We start from the raw sequence: 18,325 nt of genomic DNA, 5'->3' as shown, positions 1-18,325 counted from the left end.
CAGTGACTATCGCGGGCAACTCGCCACACCGTAGGTCCAAACTGACACTTCTTAATCTTGTAAAACCGAGCGCACACCTGACATTATTCGAGCACAATCTTGCAAAGCCGATTGCTTCCGTGGAAAAAATAGTTTAGTATTTTTTATAGACATTATAATCTTTTAAAATATAATTATATGTTGTGAGTGACTCGTTTACAATTTAGTCCTATCATTCTCTGTCAAGAAAAAATAATCCATCTGCAGATACTTGCGAGTTTGGAGGCGGTATTTATTTATTTAGCATTGGCTATAGAGCATCTTTAAATGACAAAAAAAATAATTAAAAACGTAACAGTGGGTAGTTATATGGACATATAGCTCGATTTCCACCGGCTTGCCTAAAATTTTCCACGTATTAACAAATATTATTATATTATAAATATTTTAAAATAATTTTCTCCATTTTGTGCTACATTTTAAGTGTAGAATGAGATAACCAGTGAAATGAAGCTGTGTGATGTACGTTGTGTGCTAACAAATTGTGTATCAGAGTCGCTAAGGCGCCAGTTTTTCTTAAGGTTTTTTAGCTTTGATGCGGCTTTACGAACAACAACTTTCACGTCTCGCCACTGAAACGTAAAATAGTTAAACTAAAAATCAATTCCTGTAAAAACTGTAACTACGAAAAACCCGACTTTTTTTTCTTTAGAAGCGGAAAAATTTTCAATTTTTTTTTTCAATGTTCTTTTTAACACAATATCGAAGGGCTCGATGTTCCGGAACATACAAAAAATACAGTCGAATTGAGTACCTCCTCCTTTTTGAAGTCGGTTAAAAAATGAACACACTTCCAAACGACATAAGAACTTATCGTTAAAAATAAACATCCCGTCCGCTTTCCTGTCGGGACATGTCTCAAGCAACTTTTGAGTCACGTTTGGACATATAGATTTTTTCGTGGGCGGGCGGATCCTTTTCGTGTGTCAACCAACCACCGCATATTCAATTAGGTAGGATGTTTTTCTTTTTGAAGAAGCAGATTAATGTATATTTTCTTTTAATATAGCATTAAAATGTTCCGCGGCTTTCCATAAATAAGCCGAGCTAGTAAAATGTATGATAAATTTTCTAAATTCATTATAAAACTAATACGACAACATTGAGTGATTATAGGCATCTTTCTATAAAATAAGATTCTTTAACGTAGACATTGCAATTCCAATCCCATAGCAAACATCTTAAAATAAATAAACTTCTTATTGCACAAAAAAAATTCAGGTACAACATGCGACTTTATAGCAATCTCCGGGATTACCGGGATTTATCCTATTAAGGATAAACTTAATAATAAGTAATACCTCCTTTTTTTAAGATATAAAATGACGGGGCGAACAAGTAGAGTAGCAATCGAGCTCCTTGTGAAAGAGTTCGTCCAGCGAAGTACTGCCACCTTACCTACTTACCTACGCAGTAAATTACTGCGTTCCGGTTTGGAAGGGTAACGGCGCGTGTACACGCTAAGAATTTCGACGTGTCTGCTACAGAAAAGATGAGAATGGTCTTGTACACGACAAGAACTTTGTCAGATCTAGACACGAAAATATGTTGTGTCTGTTGCAGACAAGAAAATGATGAGTATGTACACGATACGCATGCTTTCGGGCAGACGTGTGTAGGGTAAACGTGTTAGTGCATTAACCAGTCTTCCAGGTAGCTGTCGTTTTACTACGTCGTTTGTCGTTTTGCTACTAACCAAAAACAATAGCCATTTTTTTAAAATATTATTTTGTATAGAAAAATATGTAAGAAAAAAGATACAAGAGAATTTACTACATTCATCCGATTTTGCAACGAAAAGACAATTTTCGTACCCTCTTTCTTACACTGCGACAACATGAGTAAAAGTTTATCAAATAATAATTTTTTTTCTGTATTTGTCATTTCTTGAAAATCTTCCTTAAGAATAATAAATATTTCTCTCCATGCCTCAAAAGTACGTCGTTTATCTAAGGTTTGATCCCACAATACGGGTCGTTCCTCTACTAAACTTATAAGTAAATCATGCATTTTGCTACTCGCAATAAAATTAGTGGTGCAACAGTGGTATTTTGCACCACCAGTCCACGCGCATAAACGTTTTCGTTTACTGACAATGCGCCCCATACAATAGCGGCAGAGCGCATCGAGTCGGGGGAAGACAAGATTTTTTTTCTTGTCCGGCGCCGAGGCAATGTACACAGTTGGTGTGTACAAACTACACGAATTCTTGCATGGACACGGCGACTGTTTTAGCGTGTACACGCGCCCCAAGGGTGCTGGTGACATTACAGGCACATGGGACTTGTCAACTTATGTCTGAGGGTGAAGGGCGCAGTGGCAGTAGGTGACCCTCAGATCTTTGCGATTTAAAGCTCTGAATGGCACTGTAACTGATGTGGACAGACTTGTCGTTTACCACCAAGCTCACGACTCATTCCTCCCGTCATTTAATGAAATAAAAAGTAATGTAAGCTACAAGTCTTAATTCCCCTATTTAAAACATCCTGTATAACAACCTGTTGCCATATTGGTGCCACGCCGTAATAAAATCTTTCGATACATACATAAAATAAGATCTTTAAACGCATAAGGTATTATATACCGGCTACAAGGATTTTTATTCGCGTTTAGGATGCCGTTTGACTTGAACGTTTTTGGTTTTAAAAGAATCATTAGGTATATTATAAGGTATTTTCGTTGTTAACACGAGATGTTATTTTGAATTATATGTCAATTGAATGGATATTCAAGCGTTATTTATTTCGATATTTTGTTTGCAAATCAACAAGTAAAATGTTTGCGAGCGAACCACACAATGGACTGCTTATACGTTTACCTGATGCAAGCAATTTCATTGGCTATTCAGCGCGGTAATGCTAGCAGTGTTATGGGGACGTTTGAACAAGCAAAGATTCAGAGCGGTCTTTTTCATTCTTATAGTCAATTAAAAAGTAACTTAGTCTGACAGATTGCATTATTAATTTTTATGTGACGAAGCCTGTTGCTGATGTATATTTGTGTCTATAAAAAAATACCTGACGAAGCCAACGTTGCGATTTGACATTTCGACTCATCCGTAGAACAAAGATCTATGTGCAAGTCTAGTTATTCTCGGGATCATAGTACATTTCGTTCGTTCTTCTTCGCTGTGGATGTCAGATCGACCGTTGTTCGATTTTATATTTCCGAAACGAAATAATATATATAAATTCTCAAAACACCTTTACATGGGCCTTAGTTTGAATAACGAAATTATTCTCGTAATGTATATCTTTTCGCTATATAATCACATCGGACTCTGTTCTTCGGATGAGTCGATTTCGTAATTACGTTTTTGAGCGTATACGTTTTTCTCCGTTTAGGGGTTAATTTGTTAATTTATTTTTAAATCTATCGATCAAATACACGGGATTGCTGCAATTCCTTTGGCCTGTATTTTCCTTTTTAATGATTTGGCCTACCGCCTCTCAAGCAGAGGCCGTGAGTTCGCAATTTTGAGTTTTTCTTAATTTAATTTGAAATTCACCATGAGCTTTCCGGTGAAGGAAAACATCGTGCACGTCGAAGAACCCCCCGTTCACACGGCATTGTACTGCACGTTTTTTCGCAGTATAAATCCGAACTGAATAAACAGTGGCGCATACATTAGATGTAGAACTGTTCACACGGTGTTTGTCCTACAAAAAAACGCACACACGTACAAACGCACGTCGAACACAAAAAAAACGTGCAGTGCAATGCCGTGTGAACGGGGGGAAGGATTCACAACCCTCGGAAAACCCTCGCCTGAGGGGAGACCCGTGCCCGGAGTGGGACGTATAAATGGGTTGATGATGATGATGATGAAATGAGAAATTCTTCTGAAAAGTCGTTTTAAATAAAAATAATCTCAGTACAGAGTACTAAAAAAACCGATCTCAAAAGTACGTGGAATTACGTCTATTTGCTAAGTTTTATTGAAATATCCCCTAGTTCGGCACTATACAAGACTTGACACTGGAGATAATAATAATCGGTTCTCACTACTCAAAGTATATTGAGAGAAAAACCTTGAATTGGAGAAATAGCAAAATCAATCATTAAAATAATTGCTCCTAAATTAAAGTTTAAAATGAATCTTAAAGGTGTCTTCAAAATTAAATGACACCACTATGGAAGTACCCCTTTCAAAAAAAAATAAAAGAATCATGAAAATCGGTTCACAAATACCGGAGTTATCGCGTAACATACATACAAAAAAAAGAACATACAGTCGAATTGAGAACCTCCTCCTTTTTTGAAGTCGGTCAAAAACAGACTCAACACGAAGTAGTATTTGTGTTACTAAAGAGTTGTTTAGTTTCCCGATTGGTTTCTATATCGCATACCTAAATAGTATTTTAAGTATTGAATAAACAGGCGTTTATATTCCCAGCTTATGTATGTATGTACAAGCGTGGTACAAACAAAGCAATAAAATACTGAATGCATGTTAGATAATGGCGCAGAAATCGGAATGCGAAAAATATAATTCGAAATTATATTGTCGTTGTGTTCTTTAATTCACAAACTTTATTACTTTTTTGCAGGTAAATAACATTACGGTTTTGCTTTTATTGACGCTTCAGAAACTTGAGAAATATTATGAAGCCTTTCTCACGTATTCCATTTACAATACATTGATGTAACAACTAAACGCAGTTTGTATCTTCTACGCCATGTACCGTCTCGAGTTTAGTTAATTAGTTGTTGAAAAAAAATTCGAGCTCGTGAGTAGAATAAATTCGCATCTAATAATATTTGATTTTTTTTTCATTTTACTAACATTTTTTATCCTTTTCATTATATAAAATATTTACTCTTTGGACTCGAGCGTATTTAAATAATGTTTGTACCTACTATGCTTCACAAACAAATTCAATTCGTAGCACAGATTTGGAACTGCATGTATGTACAATCTGCAAAAGAAAATAGCATCAAAGTTGGCCTAGAATTTCACATTCGAGTGGTTTGACCTGGGCGTGTTTCAGCACGACCCAGATTTTATAAACAAATGCATGCAGTTTGTAAACTGAATACATACAGTACTGTTGCTTATTTTCGAATACCCGCTTTTTATCATACCTTACGTACATATGATGCAATGTTTCGTATCTGTAGATTGGAATATAATAATAGTGTGCATTACTAATACAGAAAATAGGATATTGTAAACGAGTAGACATTACGAAGTTCGAGTTAAGGCGTAAGCGTACGATTTATAACCTTGGCACCCGAGTTTGCAAAATTTTTCAGCAAATTTGAGGAAGCAGCGCATATTTTTCTATAATTAACACATTGGGTGCAGTTAATCCATAATATCCGCGTGTCACTTGATGTACTAATACATGTGTTACAAAGTATAATAATAAAAACAACATCGAGTTTTGGAAATAATTACGCATGCGTAAGGGTTTGTTTTCAATAAATTGCAACAGGCATACTGTACATAAAATTAAAATTATAGACCATAAACTTCATATATGTGATTTTTTTTTTGAGAAATGAGGTATAATAATAAAATAATATATTATAAACTAAAATAAACAAAATTTATAATCACTGCTTAGTTATGTTTTGCGTTCTTGTTTCTACACATTTTTTTTTATAATATTAAGTGACGGGACGAACAAGTCGTGCGCCTGATGGTAAGCTATACGCCTGTCCATAACAGTTGCTGTGCCACTCAGAGCTTTAAATCGCAAAGCTCTGCGGGTCACCGCCACCGTGCCCGTCACCCTGAGACATAAGTAGACATGACCCGTGTGCCTGCAATTTCATCATTAAAATTTTTATAATTTATTCAAAACAAACTCTTTTAAATTAGTCTTCATAAGTAAAAACAATTTCCGCGCTGTAAAAGTAACTTTTCCAACAAGTGTACCGAAAAATAACATTTCAGCTTTGTGACGCTTTGACAGTTGTATTTGAAATTGACAAAAGTTAATATATCGCTTTTTGTATTTACGTATTACGTAACGTAATGCATTTTCTCGTCGCTATTGGTGAAAGGAAATGAGGAACAAAATACAAGAAATAACGAACAGCAGCATTTCCTTGTTCAATTGCAGCTTTACTCTCATCGCCAATTTCGATTATTTACAGCGTGGCAATTATGGCAATTTATTTATATTATGACTACATTTATGTAGACATTAACAAAATGAAAAAAATATTAGGAAAGCCATAAAGAGATAGCCTACGATAACAAATTTTATTAGCAGTAGAGCACCTTGTGACAGAGTTCGTCCAGGTAAGTACTGCCACCTTACCTGCTTCTGCCGCCAAGCAGTAATGTCAGCATTATTGTGTTCCAGTTTTCAAGGGTAAGGGTGCTGGTGAAATTACAGACACAAGGCACCTGTCAACTTATATCTATAGGTGACAGGCGCAGTGGCAGTGCTACTCAGGTCTTTGCGATTTAAAACTCTGGAGTGGCACTGCAACTGTTATGGACAGGCGTCTATTTTACCATAGCGCACGACTTGTTCGCCCCGTCACTTGATATTTTATTTAAAAAAAATTAATCAACTTTTTAACGTGGTACTGAATAATGGTGACAGATATGAAATTAGGTTAAGAATAGATACGGCAAAATTTGAGTTAAGTAAAATCGGGTTATGTCGGGTTACCATACGGTCAATGCGGGTCACAGATAAAAAGACAATAGACGTTATCAAAAGGGACGTAGAAGGTAATGCTGTTTTTTCTTTATTTATGGAGGGTTTTTTTTATTAGAAAATGTCATCCCCGTAATGACGGACTCTTTAAACATCATCAACGGTCTTCACTTAATTCCCAAATCAACAATATACAACAACAATTTTGCTTCCTTTGATCTTGGGGAAGATAAGAAAATGTTACATACACCCAAATCTGCCAAATTGCAATCCTAACTTTAGGAAACATCCTTTCTTTCGGCTCGGCGTGTGTCCAGATTGAATAGACGGTAACGTTGTATATATGGTACGTTGTATGTAATGTTGTGTAAAAACAATTTTTTTTGTTGTTTTGAAAACCGCAAGGTTGTTCAAGTAGATAACTTTTTCTTTTTTCTGGAAGGAACACTAACTTATTTTAAATGTAATAAACTCTCAGGACGAATAGAACAAAAACGAAATTGTTTAAATGTAGAAAATATTAATTTATATCTTTCAGAAATGCGTTAAAAAAATACTAGGGTGCATGGTCTATAGGCTTGCCTTTCCGCAATGAAATAGGAAGAAAACGAATCTACATCTTTCAAGGGTATTATTTTTTAAGCTTTCAAATTAAGTACCTACGTACTCAGATTACAAATTTGTAATCTGAGCCTACGTATTTGAATTTTAAACATATTTTTTTTTTCATTGTAACGGTAAAATAACAAACGGTAGACTGAAAAACGTTATACTCTTTAAAGTTATACGTTAAACCTACTTGAATAAAAATCAATCTTATTACGAAACTGCTACAAGGTCTTAAATCCTATGGGCAGCTGAAAATTAGGTCAGTGAAATGTTAGGACGGAGAAGAAAATGCCTTTTGCCTAGTTCAGCGCAGAACAAATACAAGCTGCCTTACTTTTTCTACATATACAAAAAAATAAGTGCCTATTTCTTTACCATGCGAAAATAGAAGATTATCGCAAAATAATGATTTAGCGAAAGATGTAAAAACAAGGCAAGGCTTTTTACGTATACAACTAAGGCAGAACAAGGAGCCTCGCGGAAGAAAATCAATACGTGCGAAACGAAACGAAAACACAAACAGCTGATTATATGAACTGACTATAATTGTTATACATCTATTAAATAAGTTGAATAGCACTTACCATGACTTTGTTTGGCTATCGTCAGAGTTATTATAGTTAATAGCAGGAAATCTGCAATACAATATAAAAACAAGCACATTTTATAACAACCACAACATACTTTTAAATATATACGTCTAGTTGTATTAAGCGTTAGATTGTTTTTGAAGAAGCACTAGAATATGAAACGCAGTTAGGTGTTATTAGGGAAATGGTCAATGTAAATTAGTTGCGTTGAACTAAATGTGAACAAAGGATCGAGTTTGTTTTGCAACACTAGCTCACCTCTGTGCTGTGCATTCAAGAACTTTCTTCTTTTCCCATCCCTCTTGAGTTTTAACCCATTCTTCACCAGGTGATCGCCAGTCCTTCGAGTAGAAGGGCATTTTCAACACAAACACAAAAATATCGCGAAGTGCACCCCAGAACGCACGACCGTATCTCCACGAAGTGAAACACACTTTGACTTGACTTGCTGCTTGATTCGAATGTGAAGGAAAGGGATACATTGTTTAGAAAGAGACAAATGCGCGCATGGGCCTTGTTTTGTTTGTGCATGTTGTGAAATAAAATGTCATGAACAGCTGTTTTTGTTATTGTATGGATTTATTGTATTACAAGGAACTTACTCGAACAAAAACTGTGTCTCAGGTTGTTTAAATAAATAACAAACAATTGAGGACTTCATTCAAAATAAATATAAAACAGGCATAGATTAATTTAGGTAGGTAATTAAAGTCAATGATATTATACTAAAATTTAAAAATACGTTAGTAGTTTGCGTCTTAGGTTTAATATCTTGGAGTTCTTCTCACAAAACGAAATCAATATTCAAAAAAGTACTCCTTTATTCATCAATTCATCAGTAAGTTTTTTTTTTCGGACAAAAAGGCACGTGTTGAAGTCCTATGATTTTAGGAATCATTCATTCCGTCCTTCGTGTAGTTTATAACTATTCGTTCAATTCAGTCATTCCGTTCATATTACATTCGTTTCTGGTAATTTGAGGTTATTTGCGTTGCGACGATAATTATTTTCTCGTAATGGGAGACTCCTACAAACCTAAAATAAACAGCAGCGGTGTTGACGGCAAAGATCCCGTTTTAAACAAAGCTGCGCTCGATTATATGAGAATAATCGAGGAGAAAAACCGTGAGCGCGTTAAAAAATTGGAACTTACTGCGCGAAGAAATCGTATGGTTGGTTTATCTATTGGCGCCGGGGTGTTTGGTATTTATCTTTATTCGATATTCGCTGTAAAGCAGGAGACGTTCCTCGACGACTTCAACGAACCCCCGAAGGTGCAGCAATAATGGCTGCCGCTAAAACGTTGCCGTTAAGATTACCTCCTTTACCGAGTATCAAGGACGTTATTAGATTGTACAAACTCCGTGCTCTCAAGGAATTATCGCAGAACTTTCTTATGGAACCACGATTGATTGACAAAATAGTGCGTGCTGCCGGCAATATAGAAGGTAATGTGGTTTGTGAAGTGGGCCCTGGACCTGGAGGTATCACGAGATCAATTATTCATCAGGCTCCGCGAAAGCTTATCTTGATCGAGAAAGACCGGCGATTTCTCCCTTCGTTAGAGCTGCTAGCTGATGCTTGTAAAGACAAAGTAGATGTAGATATAATAACTGGTGACATTTTGAAAACTGATATCGCGCATTTCATTCCTGGTGATTGTAAGAGGGACTGGCATGATGCTCCTCCTCCTGTGAATTTGATTGGTAATTTACCATTTAGCGTATCAACTATACTTATTATAAGATGGCTGGAAATGATATCTAAGCAAGAGGGTCCTTGGGCATTTGGACGAACGAGAATGACATTAACATTTCAAAAAGAAGTTGCAGAACGGATGGTTGCACCTATAATGGATAAACAGAGATGTCGACTATCCGTTATGTGTCAGAATTGGTGCAATGTAAACTATAAATTTGATATATCTGGGTCTGCATTTCTTCCAAAACCCGAAGTGGATGTAGGAGTTGTGACATTGACTCCAACAAAGCAACCAATAATTAAGCTGCCTTTTAAATTAATTGAGAAGATTGTTCGTCAGATATTCAACATGAGACAGAAATATTCAATTCGTGGTGCTCAGACATTGTTTCCGGCAGAAGTGAGGAATGAAATGGCAATAAAAATGTACAAGATGGCGGATATAGATCCAATGACTCGTCCTTTTCAAATTGCTAACACGGAATTTGCTAGAATTTGTCATGCATATAGTGAAATCATAAAGAAGTACCCAGAATTTGAACACTACGATTATAGAGCACCTAAGATCAAACAACCACCATCTCTACCAAAATCAGAGGCCGAAAGCAGTGTGAACTAATTTTTGTTTGTAAATAATGTTACCGTAGTTTTAATTAATGGTTAAAATTGTTTTTTTTCGTTGTAAACAAAATAAAATATTTGTGTCTCAACAAAAACATTTATTTATTTTGCCTTGAGCTGATGAAACTAGTTACACAGTATTTTTGTCTAAAACTAGGTAGCTACACATTTTATGTTATCCTAAAGTAGCGTAACACTGTATTATTGCTTACACTCTCGCTAAGACAGTAGAAGTGACAGGGTGCATACACCTATGGCTAGACACTGGTTAATGTTTCTTATAAGATCTGTTGCGCATACCTGGCATCTTCTAGGTTGCTTAACAATATTAAAAACTATGTGTTTGGCTGCTGTTCCTTAATATTTTGAAGTTTTTTATTTTTCTTGATCACCTTCATGTGCCTATTAGAATTTAAATGTATTGCATACTCTTTATCTCCTATTATAAGTCTCTGACAAACTTTGCAATAATTGTGTGAAAGTCCATCAATTTTCTTCTCTCTCTCTTTTGTACTCGAATCTAGCGGCTTAATTTCACATGGCGAGCCATTTATAAAGCTTTCTATTATTGCTATTGCTTTATTTTTAACATTTTCGTCCCATTTTGAAATATCTGTGGTGTCCAACTCGTAAATTGGTGGAACCTGAAACATTTTTCACATTAACGCCATCTGTCGGTAAACTAATAAATCACTTACAATTTTGACCATAGTTTTCACGAGCAGAATAAGCACTTTATTGTAGTTACGCTACTCGACACTAGATGGCGCTGTCATTAGTGAAACCTTTGCAATGGGGAATAGTTAGCTATAAATATTTATTTCAATTAAAGTATATAAGTACTTACTTCTCTATTACGATGCTCTAAAAAGCGTCCTTTAACCATTTTATTTTGTCTTCTGGCGTACCTCCGCGTTCCTAACTTCATATTTTCAATGCTTTCCTTTAACAACTTTTTGCCCTCCTCCGAGTTCCTTTGTTCTTCAGTTAGCATTAAATATCCGTGGAACTCTTTGAAACCAAGGGTTTGGAATACGCCTTTGGTATAGTCTGGTGGCCTAAAACAAACAAAAATGTACAATTTCATATAGATTTCATTCAATATATAGTATCATTAAATACACATTTTTAAATTGGAAATTAGACTATTTTTTCGGATTTAAATCGCGTATGTTTTTTCAAACAAACCAACAGGTTCCATGGTCAGCCGTGACCATATATACGCGATTTAACAACAATTTAATATCGATTTAATAACAGTTCTATTTCCAATGTGTAACAATCGGGAAAACCTTATGATGACCCTGGATAAATTTTTATTTATTTTTGTCTCAATGGTACCAGAAATAGATTAAAAACATTATTTACAAACAATGAAAAATAAGACATCGGACATCCAATGAGAACTGTACACAGCATTACAAAATTAGAAATAGTATCATCTTGAAACAATAAAAATTAATTAAAGACTAAAAAGGCAATGCTTAAAATTATGTTTCCCATTTTTTAAGATATCATGTGTCCCATGTACCGGCAATTTCACTAGCACCCTTACCTTTCAATACCGGGACACGGTAGTGCTCACGTTACAGCTTGGCGGCAGAAATAGGAAATGGTAACTACTTTAATGGACGAACTCTGTCGCAGCGAGCTCTACTGCTACGCTAAGCTATTTGTATTTAGTACAATATTTTGTACCTTCTGAGAATTACTATTTTAGTACAAACAATCGTAAAACGATTAACACCTACATAACAGACGTGGGCACAGCTGATATATTTCAAGGTTACTTATAGCCTGAGAAAATTGTTGCGTGCCAGTCTTTGCATGCGGAAAAAACGCTCGTATCATATCCAAAATAGCTTCCCAGGTGATTATTTACAGTCTTAAATTATTCAAATGAATTTAGTATATACGTCCAAAGTCACAAATTCATTAGGGGGAAAAGTGTACGCTTCTATAATAAGATTCCGTTTTAAGATTTAAAATTATGAGAACTATAGCGAAACAAAAACTTTATATTATACTACTATTATATTATAATATGTACTATATATTATTACTTTATATTATAGAGCTGTATATATTATAGCTTCTGCGTAATTGGATGGCAAAAATCCGTGGTAGTGACTCGTGTAGCTCTTGCTAGGTAGACTCGATCTATTATTTATGAAATAAACATTGTAAATGATAAATCTGTACAATTGTATTGAATATTTACAAAGAGCAACTTCTAGAGTTTCTCGTTCATTCTTCTCAAGGGAATCTGCCTAAAAGGGGGAATGCATTATTCTGTACTGCAGTCCGCTTTGCCGTCTGCCGCGTAATGCAGGATTATGAATGTATTTCCAACGCGCAAGGCATGCTGCAATCCTGCAATGCGTCCTGGGAGACTCCATTATGTGAGCCGTACGCAGGGTAGTGTGTGAGCAGTCTTGCCCTGCGAGGTGGACTGTCATGCAGGTAGTGAATGGGCCGTTTTATAAAGTAGAGCTGACGATTTCGAGTGTAATTTTCTTGCCTATAAAATAAGGATTATTTAATTTTAAGTTGGAATAAAAAAAACTAGAAAATTCGGTTATTATTATTTTCTTTTATGGCGGTATAAGAAGAATACAAAAATTATGGCGATCTTCGCCAATGTCAGTACGACGGTTTGATGATGATGTCGAAAGCTTTCTTTATAGAATGCATCGAATACATAAAATGTGAAAACTACTATAACAGGAGACTAAGCGAAAATTTTTCGTTACGTTAATTGAACGAATCCTTTTTTAATTTAAGTGTCTTGAATAATGACCACAAATTATATATTCAACAATACAAGGTAAATATAAACGTTTGGTTTTTATTTATGTTATATTGAATATATAAATTATGGTCATTTCTTGACCATAGATTATTCATGACACTTATGTTAAAAAAGATTCGTTAAATTAATGTGACGAATAAGTTTTACTTAGTCTCCAGTTATGGTAGTTTTCGCATTCTATAACAATAACAACAATAATAATAATATAATAATAACGTGCACACAGTCGTAGCCGCGCACTAGGGAATCACACACACACACACACACACATAGACAACCACAAATTACACCCAAACTCACGAGAGAAATAAATGTAGGTCATACAAATTTTTGAATCGAATCCGGGACCTCTGCGTGGTAGTCCAGGATGGTAACCGTCCGACCACGTAGGCAGTATACTAAACATAAAGAAAGCTTGCAACATCATCAGCGACCCATGATTATCCCACAACCAGGTATGGGACCAGATATGGGTAACCTATCACAAACTCGAATTAATGTTTCCGACATAACGTTTGTTCGAATTTTCATTACTCCGAAAACTGAATTATAACGAAACCGTTGTTCTTTCAGGATATGTTTATTGCAAAGACACGATTAGGTTCGGTTAGGTTAAGTTTAAAAGAAAAAACGTTTTCCTCTCAAATTACTTTCGAGGTTATGTAAATTCAAGCAAACGTTATTTCTGAAAAATGTCATTTCGGATTACGATAACCCCAGATATGATCGCCATACAAGCTCAATGCGGGTTTCTGCAAAGATTGTAACGTAACTTTGGAATTACAGTCGAAGTATTCGCCGCTAAAAGAATTTGAACCATGGACCTCTCGATTGAGAGACAACCATCTGTCCACTGGTTGCCATCGCTTGGAAGAAATCGCTTCATCAAAATGAAAAAGAATACTATGAAATAAGGAAATGACTGGTTGTACAAACCTGTATAAGGTTAAACATTCAACTTGGGCAGACAACAGTAATACGTAAAACAAAGAGTGTAATGGAGCGAGTGCGGGAACAAAACGCGACCGGTTGTAAGGGCAGCCTTTTACACGGATGTAGAGCTTGGATTACGCTCTACGCGCGGTTGTACTATAAACTTAAACAAGTGTGCTTTAAAGACTAAAATGTAAAAATTAGCTTTATGCATATATAATGATGTGTCAAATTGAAATCGATTTATTTATAATTAAAATACTTATCTAAGTAGCCAAAATGATACCGTTAGAAGTACGCTAGAAGGCATAATCGTAGATAGACTGTAAAAGTATCTCGATGATAACCCAATGGACGAAAGGTTACTTCTTAATTGAGAGACACACGTAAATTTGTTAACGTGCGGTTGCAATACATCTTGCTAAGGGTAAAGGAAAATATAGTGACGAAATGGAACACGAACAAAATAAAAAAAATAAAATAATGTTTTTATTTAATGATATCAAGTGATGGGATGAACAAATCATGCGCCTGGTGCTCTGCCACATACGCCTATTCATACGCCATAACGCCAACCCTGTGATATAAGTTGACAAGTCGCATGTGCCCATATTAATTTTTGTAAAAAGCAATATACATTCATTATTAATACAAAGATCGAACATTCAGAAAAAAATTCCTTCGATCCGGCTGGATTCGAACCGACGTATTCTAGCTTACCCTGCTAGATGCTATACCAACTAAGCCGCGTTACGAACCAGCGGACCTCACGAATTTTTCTGTGCTTGCGTCATACCTTTTGTATTTGGTTTATTCAACGACTTTTTAGTCGTAGCGCCATCTATGAGAAATCTATGAAAGTTTTGTCACTCAGTTAGATATATTTACAGTTACTAGCCCTGGCGAGAGATGTCGCTTTTCACTGTATTTTAAATTTTTATTGAATTGATATTCAATTATTTTTTTGTGAAATAATAATGTCACTAGTTTGTTATAATTATTAATACAAAGATCGAACACTCAGAATAATTGAATATCAATTCAATAAAAATTTAAAATACAGTGAATAGCGACATCTCTTGCCAGGGCTAGTAACTGTAAAGATATCTAACTGGGTGATGAAGCCATATACATTATTTATCAAAAATATTGGACATCAACCCTCAAAGTTATGGAGATTATAACAGAATAATTTTGAAGTACCTAAGATAAAGAAATATAACCAAAATTGTTTGTGTATGTGTGTTAGAATTTATAACAGAGTACCAAATAACATTAAAGACTCTTTGCCTATTAAACTATTTAAAACAAAATTATAGGCATGGTTGAAATATAAACATTACGGATTTTTTAAAATAAATATTGTTATATAAATGAATTTAAATTAATTTAAGTACGTACGACTTATTACAATGTTATATTACTTAATTATAATTTAATGTAATCTTGTGAATATAACTTTTATGCAAGTCTAGAATATTTTCTGACAAAATATTTTTGTTAGTTACAAACATGTTACCATAATCACCATGTTTCTAGCTAAATAAATGAATTTATTGATTGATACAATTTCGCCAGCACCCTCATCTTTCAAAACCGGAACGAAGTAATGTTCATATTACTAAATGGCGGTATATAAATAGGAAAGGTTAAAGGTCTGCTACTTGACGTTGACACGGTATGCAGCATTAACCTTTAGCTTCAAAGAATTCGAATTCTACCACTTCCAACAACTCTACATCAATGTTTACCAAGCGTCAATAGATTAGCTCTTAGTCTGTGGTCATCTCTTGCTACCGGACTTTTGTCTATGTCGCGCTAAACGTTTTGATAGTTGTTACACAAAAAGAAACAAAATCAATTTCACGCTTCTTTGTTGTTTAGTGTGAATAAAAATACTTTGTGAAACACGAATCGTTTACAAAAAGCGTTAAATTTATAAAGGAATGTGTTAAGCTCCAGTAAGCACTAATATTTTGTTGAGTACGTTCAACGGTAGAAGTCGCTGATGATTATGGAACGCTTTATAACACAAATTCTATGTAAATTTATATATAAAACGCAAAAGTACTTTTAAAATGGCCAATTAGTGTAACATGTTGCTATGCAATTGTAATCGTGACACTCTCCACTTGGAAGGAACCGGAAAGTTCGACTAACACATTAGTGTAGCTCTAAGAGCGTTTGTGCACTACGTCCGATTCGTATCACTTCCGTATCCGAGAAATGACGGTTCGAAATGTTACAGAGATCATTTTATCTCTAGGTGTACAAGCGATATTCTTATTTTCTAGGATTCGAATGGGACTTAGTGCACAAGCGACATCCGAAATGGGTCCGACTTTTCTAGATTTGTATAGTCTCGGATTCGCAAAGAATACGAATCGGATGGAGTGCGCAAACGCGCATATAAAGAATAATAAGGTAGTTATAAAAAATAATGCACTATTTAAATGGTGGCTGTGATACACGGCCAGAGCGAGTTATAGTAGACATTGGTGTTCAGATCAGAGTCAGGGGGTCTATTTTCATTCTCTGTCCGAAACAATTACAGTTAAATAAGTAATACTCGACTTAATCAAAAGAAAATGTGAAGTATGAAGCTTCATTCGAATCATGCGTCACTTAATTTGTTGTACGAGTATTACATATTTGACAGTAATTGCTTCGGTCGAATGTCGGACGGAGAACGGAAGTCAATGATATTATACTTATACGGGAGTAGACTCCCTGACTCGGTGGCGGAGTCTCAGGTACGGGTTCTACGTTTTTTTGAAATATCAAGTGACGGGACGAACAAGTCGTGCACCTGATGGTAAGCTACACAATTGCAGTGTCCTCAGATCTTTAAGTCGCAAAGATCTGAGGGGCACTGCCACTGCGCCCGTCACCCTGAGACATAAGTTGACATGTCCCATGTGCCTGTAATTTCACAAGCGCCCTTACCCTTCAAGACGGGAACACAGTAATGATGACATTACTGTTTGGCGGCAGAAATAGGTAAGGTGGCTGTACTTCCCTGGACGAATTCTTTCACAAGGAGCTCTACTGCTACTAGACTGTACATTCATATAAAACGCAAAAGTATTTCAAAGACGGTTATTTATTATAACACGTTGCTATGTAACCGTATCCATCAAAATGGAGTGACAAGATTTGATAAGTAACACATTACATTGAAAAAAAAAACACTCACGTTTTCCATATCAAATAAACTTTTCGGCATATCTACATATTTAGCATCAGTATAATTAATGCTCTGGCCACACGGAAACCAACCAAAGTGTCGCGCGTGCAAAGTGCCTTTAAGCGGATGATTGCTTTTTTTTTAAATAAAACTGGACACGTGGCTACTGTTGCTTTAGAGAATCGTTGTACCGTGAATAGTGATTGGTACACGACCATTTGTTTGCCGGAAGTTATTGACAAACTCCGTAAAAATAACCGTAAACGCCGTATAATCTTGCACCACGATAATGCCAGTTCTCACACGGCCAGGCAGACAAATGAATTTTTGAAGGTGAACAACGTTGATCTTATGAGCCATCCCGCGTGCAGTCCCGACCTGGCAACTTGTGAATTTTATTTATTTCCAAAAATTAAGAACAAGTTACACGGTCAACGATTTTTGTCACCTGCAGAGGCTGTCGAAGAGTATGAAAAATATGTTTTAGAGATGGTCACGGAGGCGTAGCATAAATGTTTTCAAAATTGGTTCATTCGTATGAAAAAGAGCATTAACGCTAACGGAGAATATTTTGAGAAACAACAAAAAACATTTCTGACCATTTGTAGTATTTTTTTCTTATTCATTCCGGAAACTTATAGTGCGCCCCACAAAGTAGCAAAAGAGCTCCTTGTGAAAGAATTCGTCCAGGGAAGTACTGCTACCTTACCTATTTCTGCCGACAAGCAGCAATGTCAGCATTACCGTGTATCGGTTTTGAAGGTGCTGGTGAAATTACAGGCGCATGAGACTTGTCAACTTAGGTCTCTGGGTGGCGACGATGTGAAGCTTGCCATCAGGCGCACGGCTTGTTCGTTCCGTCACTTGATATTATAAAAAAAAACCATACTACCGATACGGAATCGCATTAAGCTAACCAAAAAAAGGTTTGTATCTATGTGAAAAGAACGAAAAAGACGTGCGTTTTGCAGTCGCGGTCCAAGCGAAAACTCGTTCATTCTTTTTACATGGAATGGATAAAAAGTGAGTGGTGACGTGGGTACTTTAAAAACTTTCTTTGGGTTTTCCGTTATCGAGACAAAGTATTTTAGCCATTGACTTACAATTATATGGACGTCGGGTCCGCGCTAAAAAGTGTCCGCACTTGTAAGGCGCTAAAATCGTATACAGAGCGCGACACTCCGCTTTAGTCTTCATTTGTTCTACGGACAGC

General features: G+C 35.8%; 4 protein-coding genes across 6 annotated transcripts in view; 2 read left to right on the top strand and 2 right to left on the bottom strand.

Moving 5' to 3' along the window:
• The window catches only part of LOC113234100 (F-box only protein 32), a 39,856-nt gene extending 31,639 nt beyond the window's left edge, over positions 1-8,217 (bottom strand). For 2 of the 3 annotated variants that reach the window (XM_026469349.1, XM_026469348.1), the window contains exons 1-2: positions 8,117-8,217; positions 7,853-7,903 (exon numbers count right to left, since the gene is read on the bottom strand). In XM_026469349.1, the coding sequence (XP_026325134.1) occupies positions 7,853-7,903; positions 8,117-8,217 (152 nt within the window). The remainder of the gene's footprint in view (positions 1-7,852; positions 7,904-8,116) is intronic. The other variant, XM_026469350.1, reaches the window with a different exon arrangement.
• Positions 8,218-8,844: 627 nt separating this feature from the next.
• LOC113234103 (cytochrome c oxidase assembly factor 3, mitochondrial) lies at positions 8,845-9,177 on the top strand. Its single transcript, XM_026469354.1, has one exon. It carries the CDS (start codon positions 8,875-8,877, stop codon positions 9,142-9,144), a length of 270 nt encoding a protein of 89 aa, XP_026325139.1. The 5' UTR covers positions 8,845-8,874; the 3' UTR covers positions 9,145-9,177.
• LOC113234102 (mitochondrial dimethyladenosine transferase 1) lies at positions 9,111-10,202 on the top strand. The gene has a single exon (XM_026469353.1). It carries the CDS (start codon positions 9,144-9,146, stop codon positions 10,176-10,178), a length of 1,035 nt encoding a protein of 344 aa, XP_026325138.1. The 5' UTR covers positions 9,111-9,143; the 3' UTR covers positions 10,179-10,202.
• A 313-nt stretch (positions 10,203-10,515) lies between these two features.
• The window catches only part of LOC113234023 (tRNA dimethylallyltransferase), a 278,793-nt gene continuing 270,983 nt past the window's right edge, over positions 10,516-18,325 (bottom strand). The window contains exons 6-7 of the mRNA XM_026469250.1: positions 11,028-11,238; positions 10,516-10,824 (exon numbers count right to left, since the gene is read on the bottom strand). Coding sequence (XP_026325035.1) covers positions 10,516-10,824; positions 11,028-11,238 — 520 coding nt within the window. The remainder of the gene's footprint in view (positions 10,825-11,027; positions 11,239-18,325) is intronic.

Source organism: Hyposmocoma kahamanoa, unplaced genomic scaffold (assembly GCF_003589595.1).
Source record: "Hyposmocoma kahamanoa isolate Upper Pololo Valley unplaced genomic scaffold, ASM358959v1 81, whole genome shotgun sequence".
NCBI classification, from domain to species: Eukaryota; Metazoa; Arthropoda; class Insecta; order Lepidoptera; family Cosmopterigidae; genus Hyposmocoma; species Hyposmocoma kahamanoa.
Note: the sequence above shows the minus strand (reverse complement) of the source record. Positions and strands in the feature narration are given on the sequence as shown.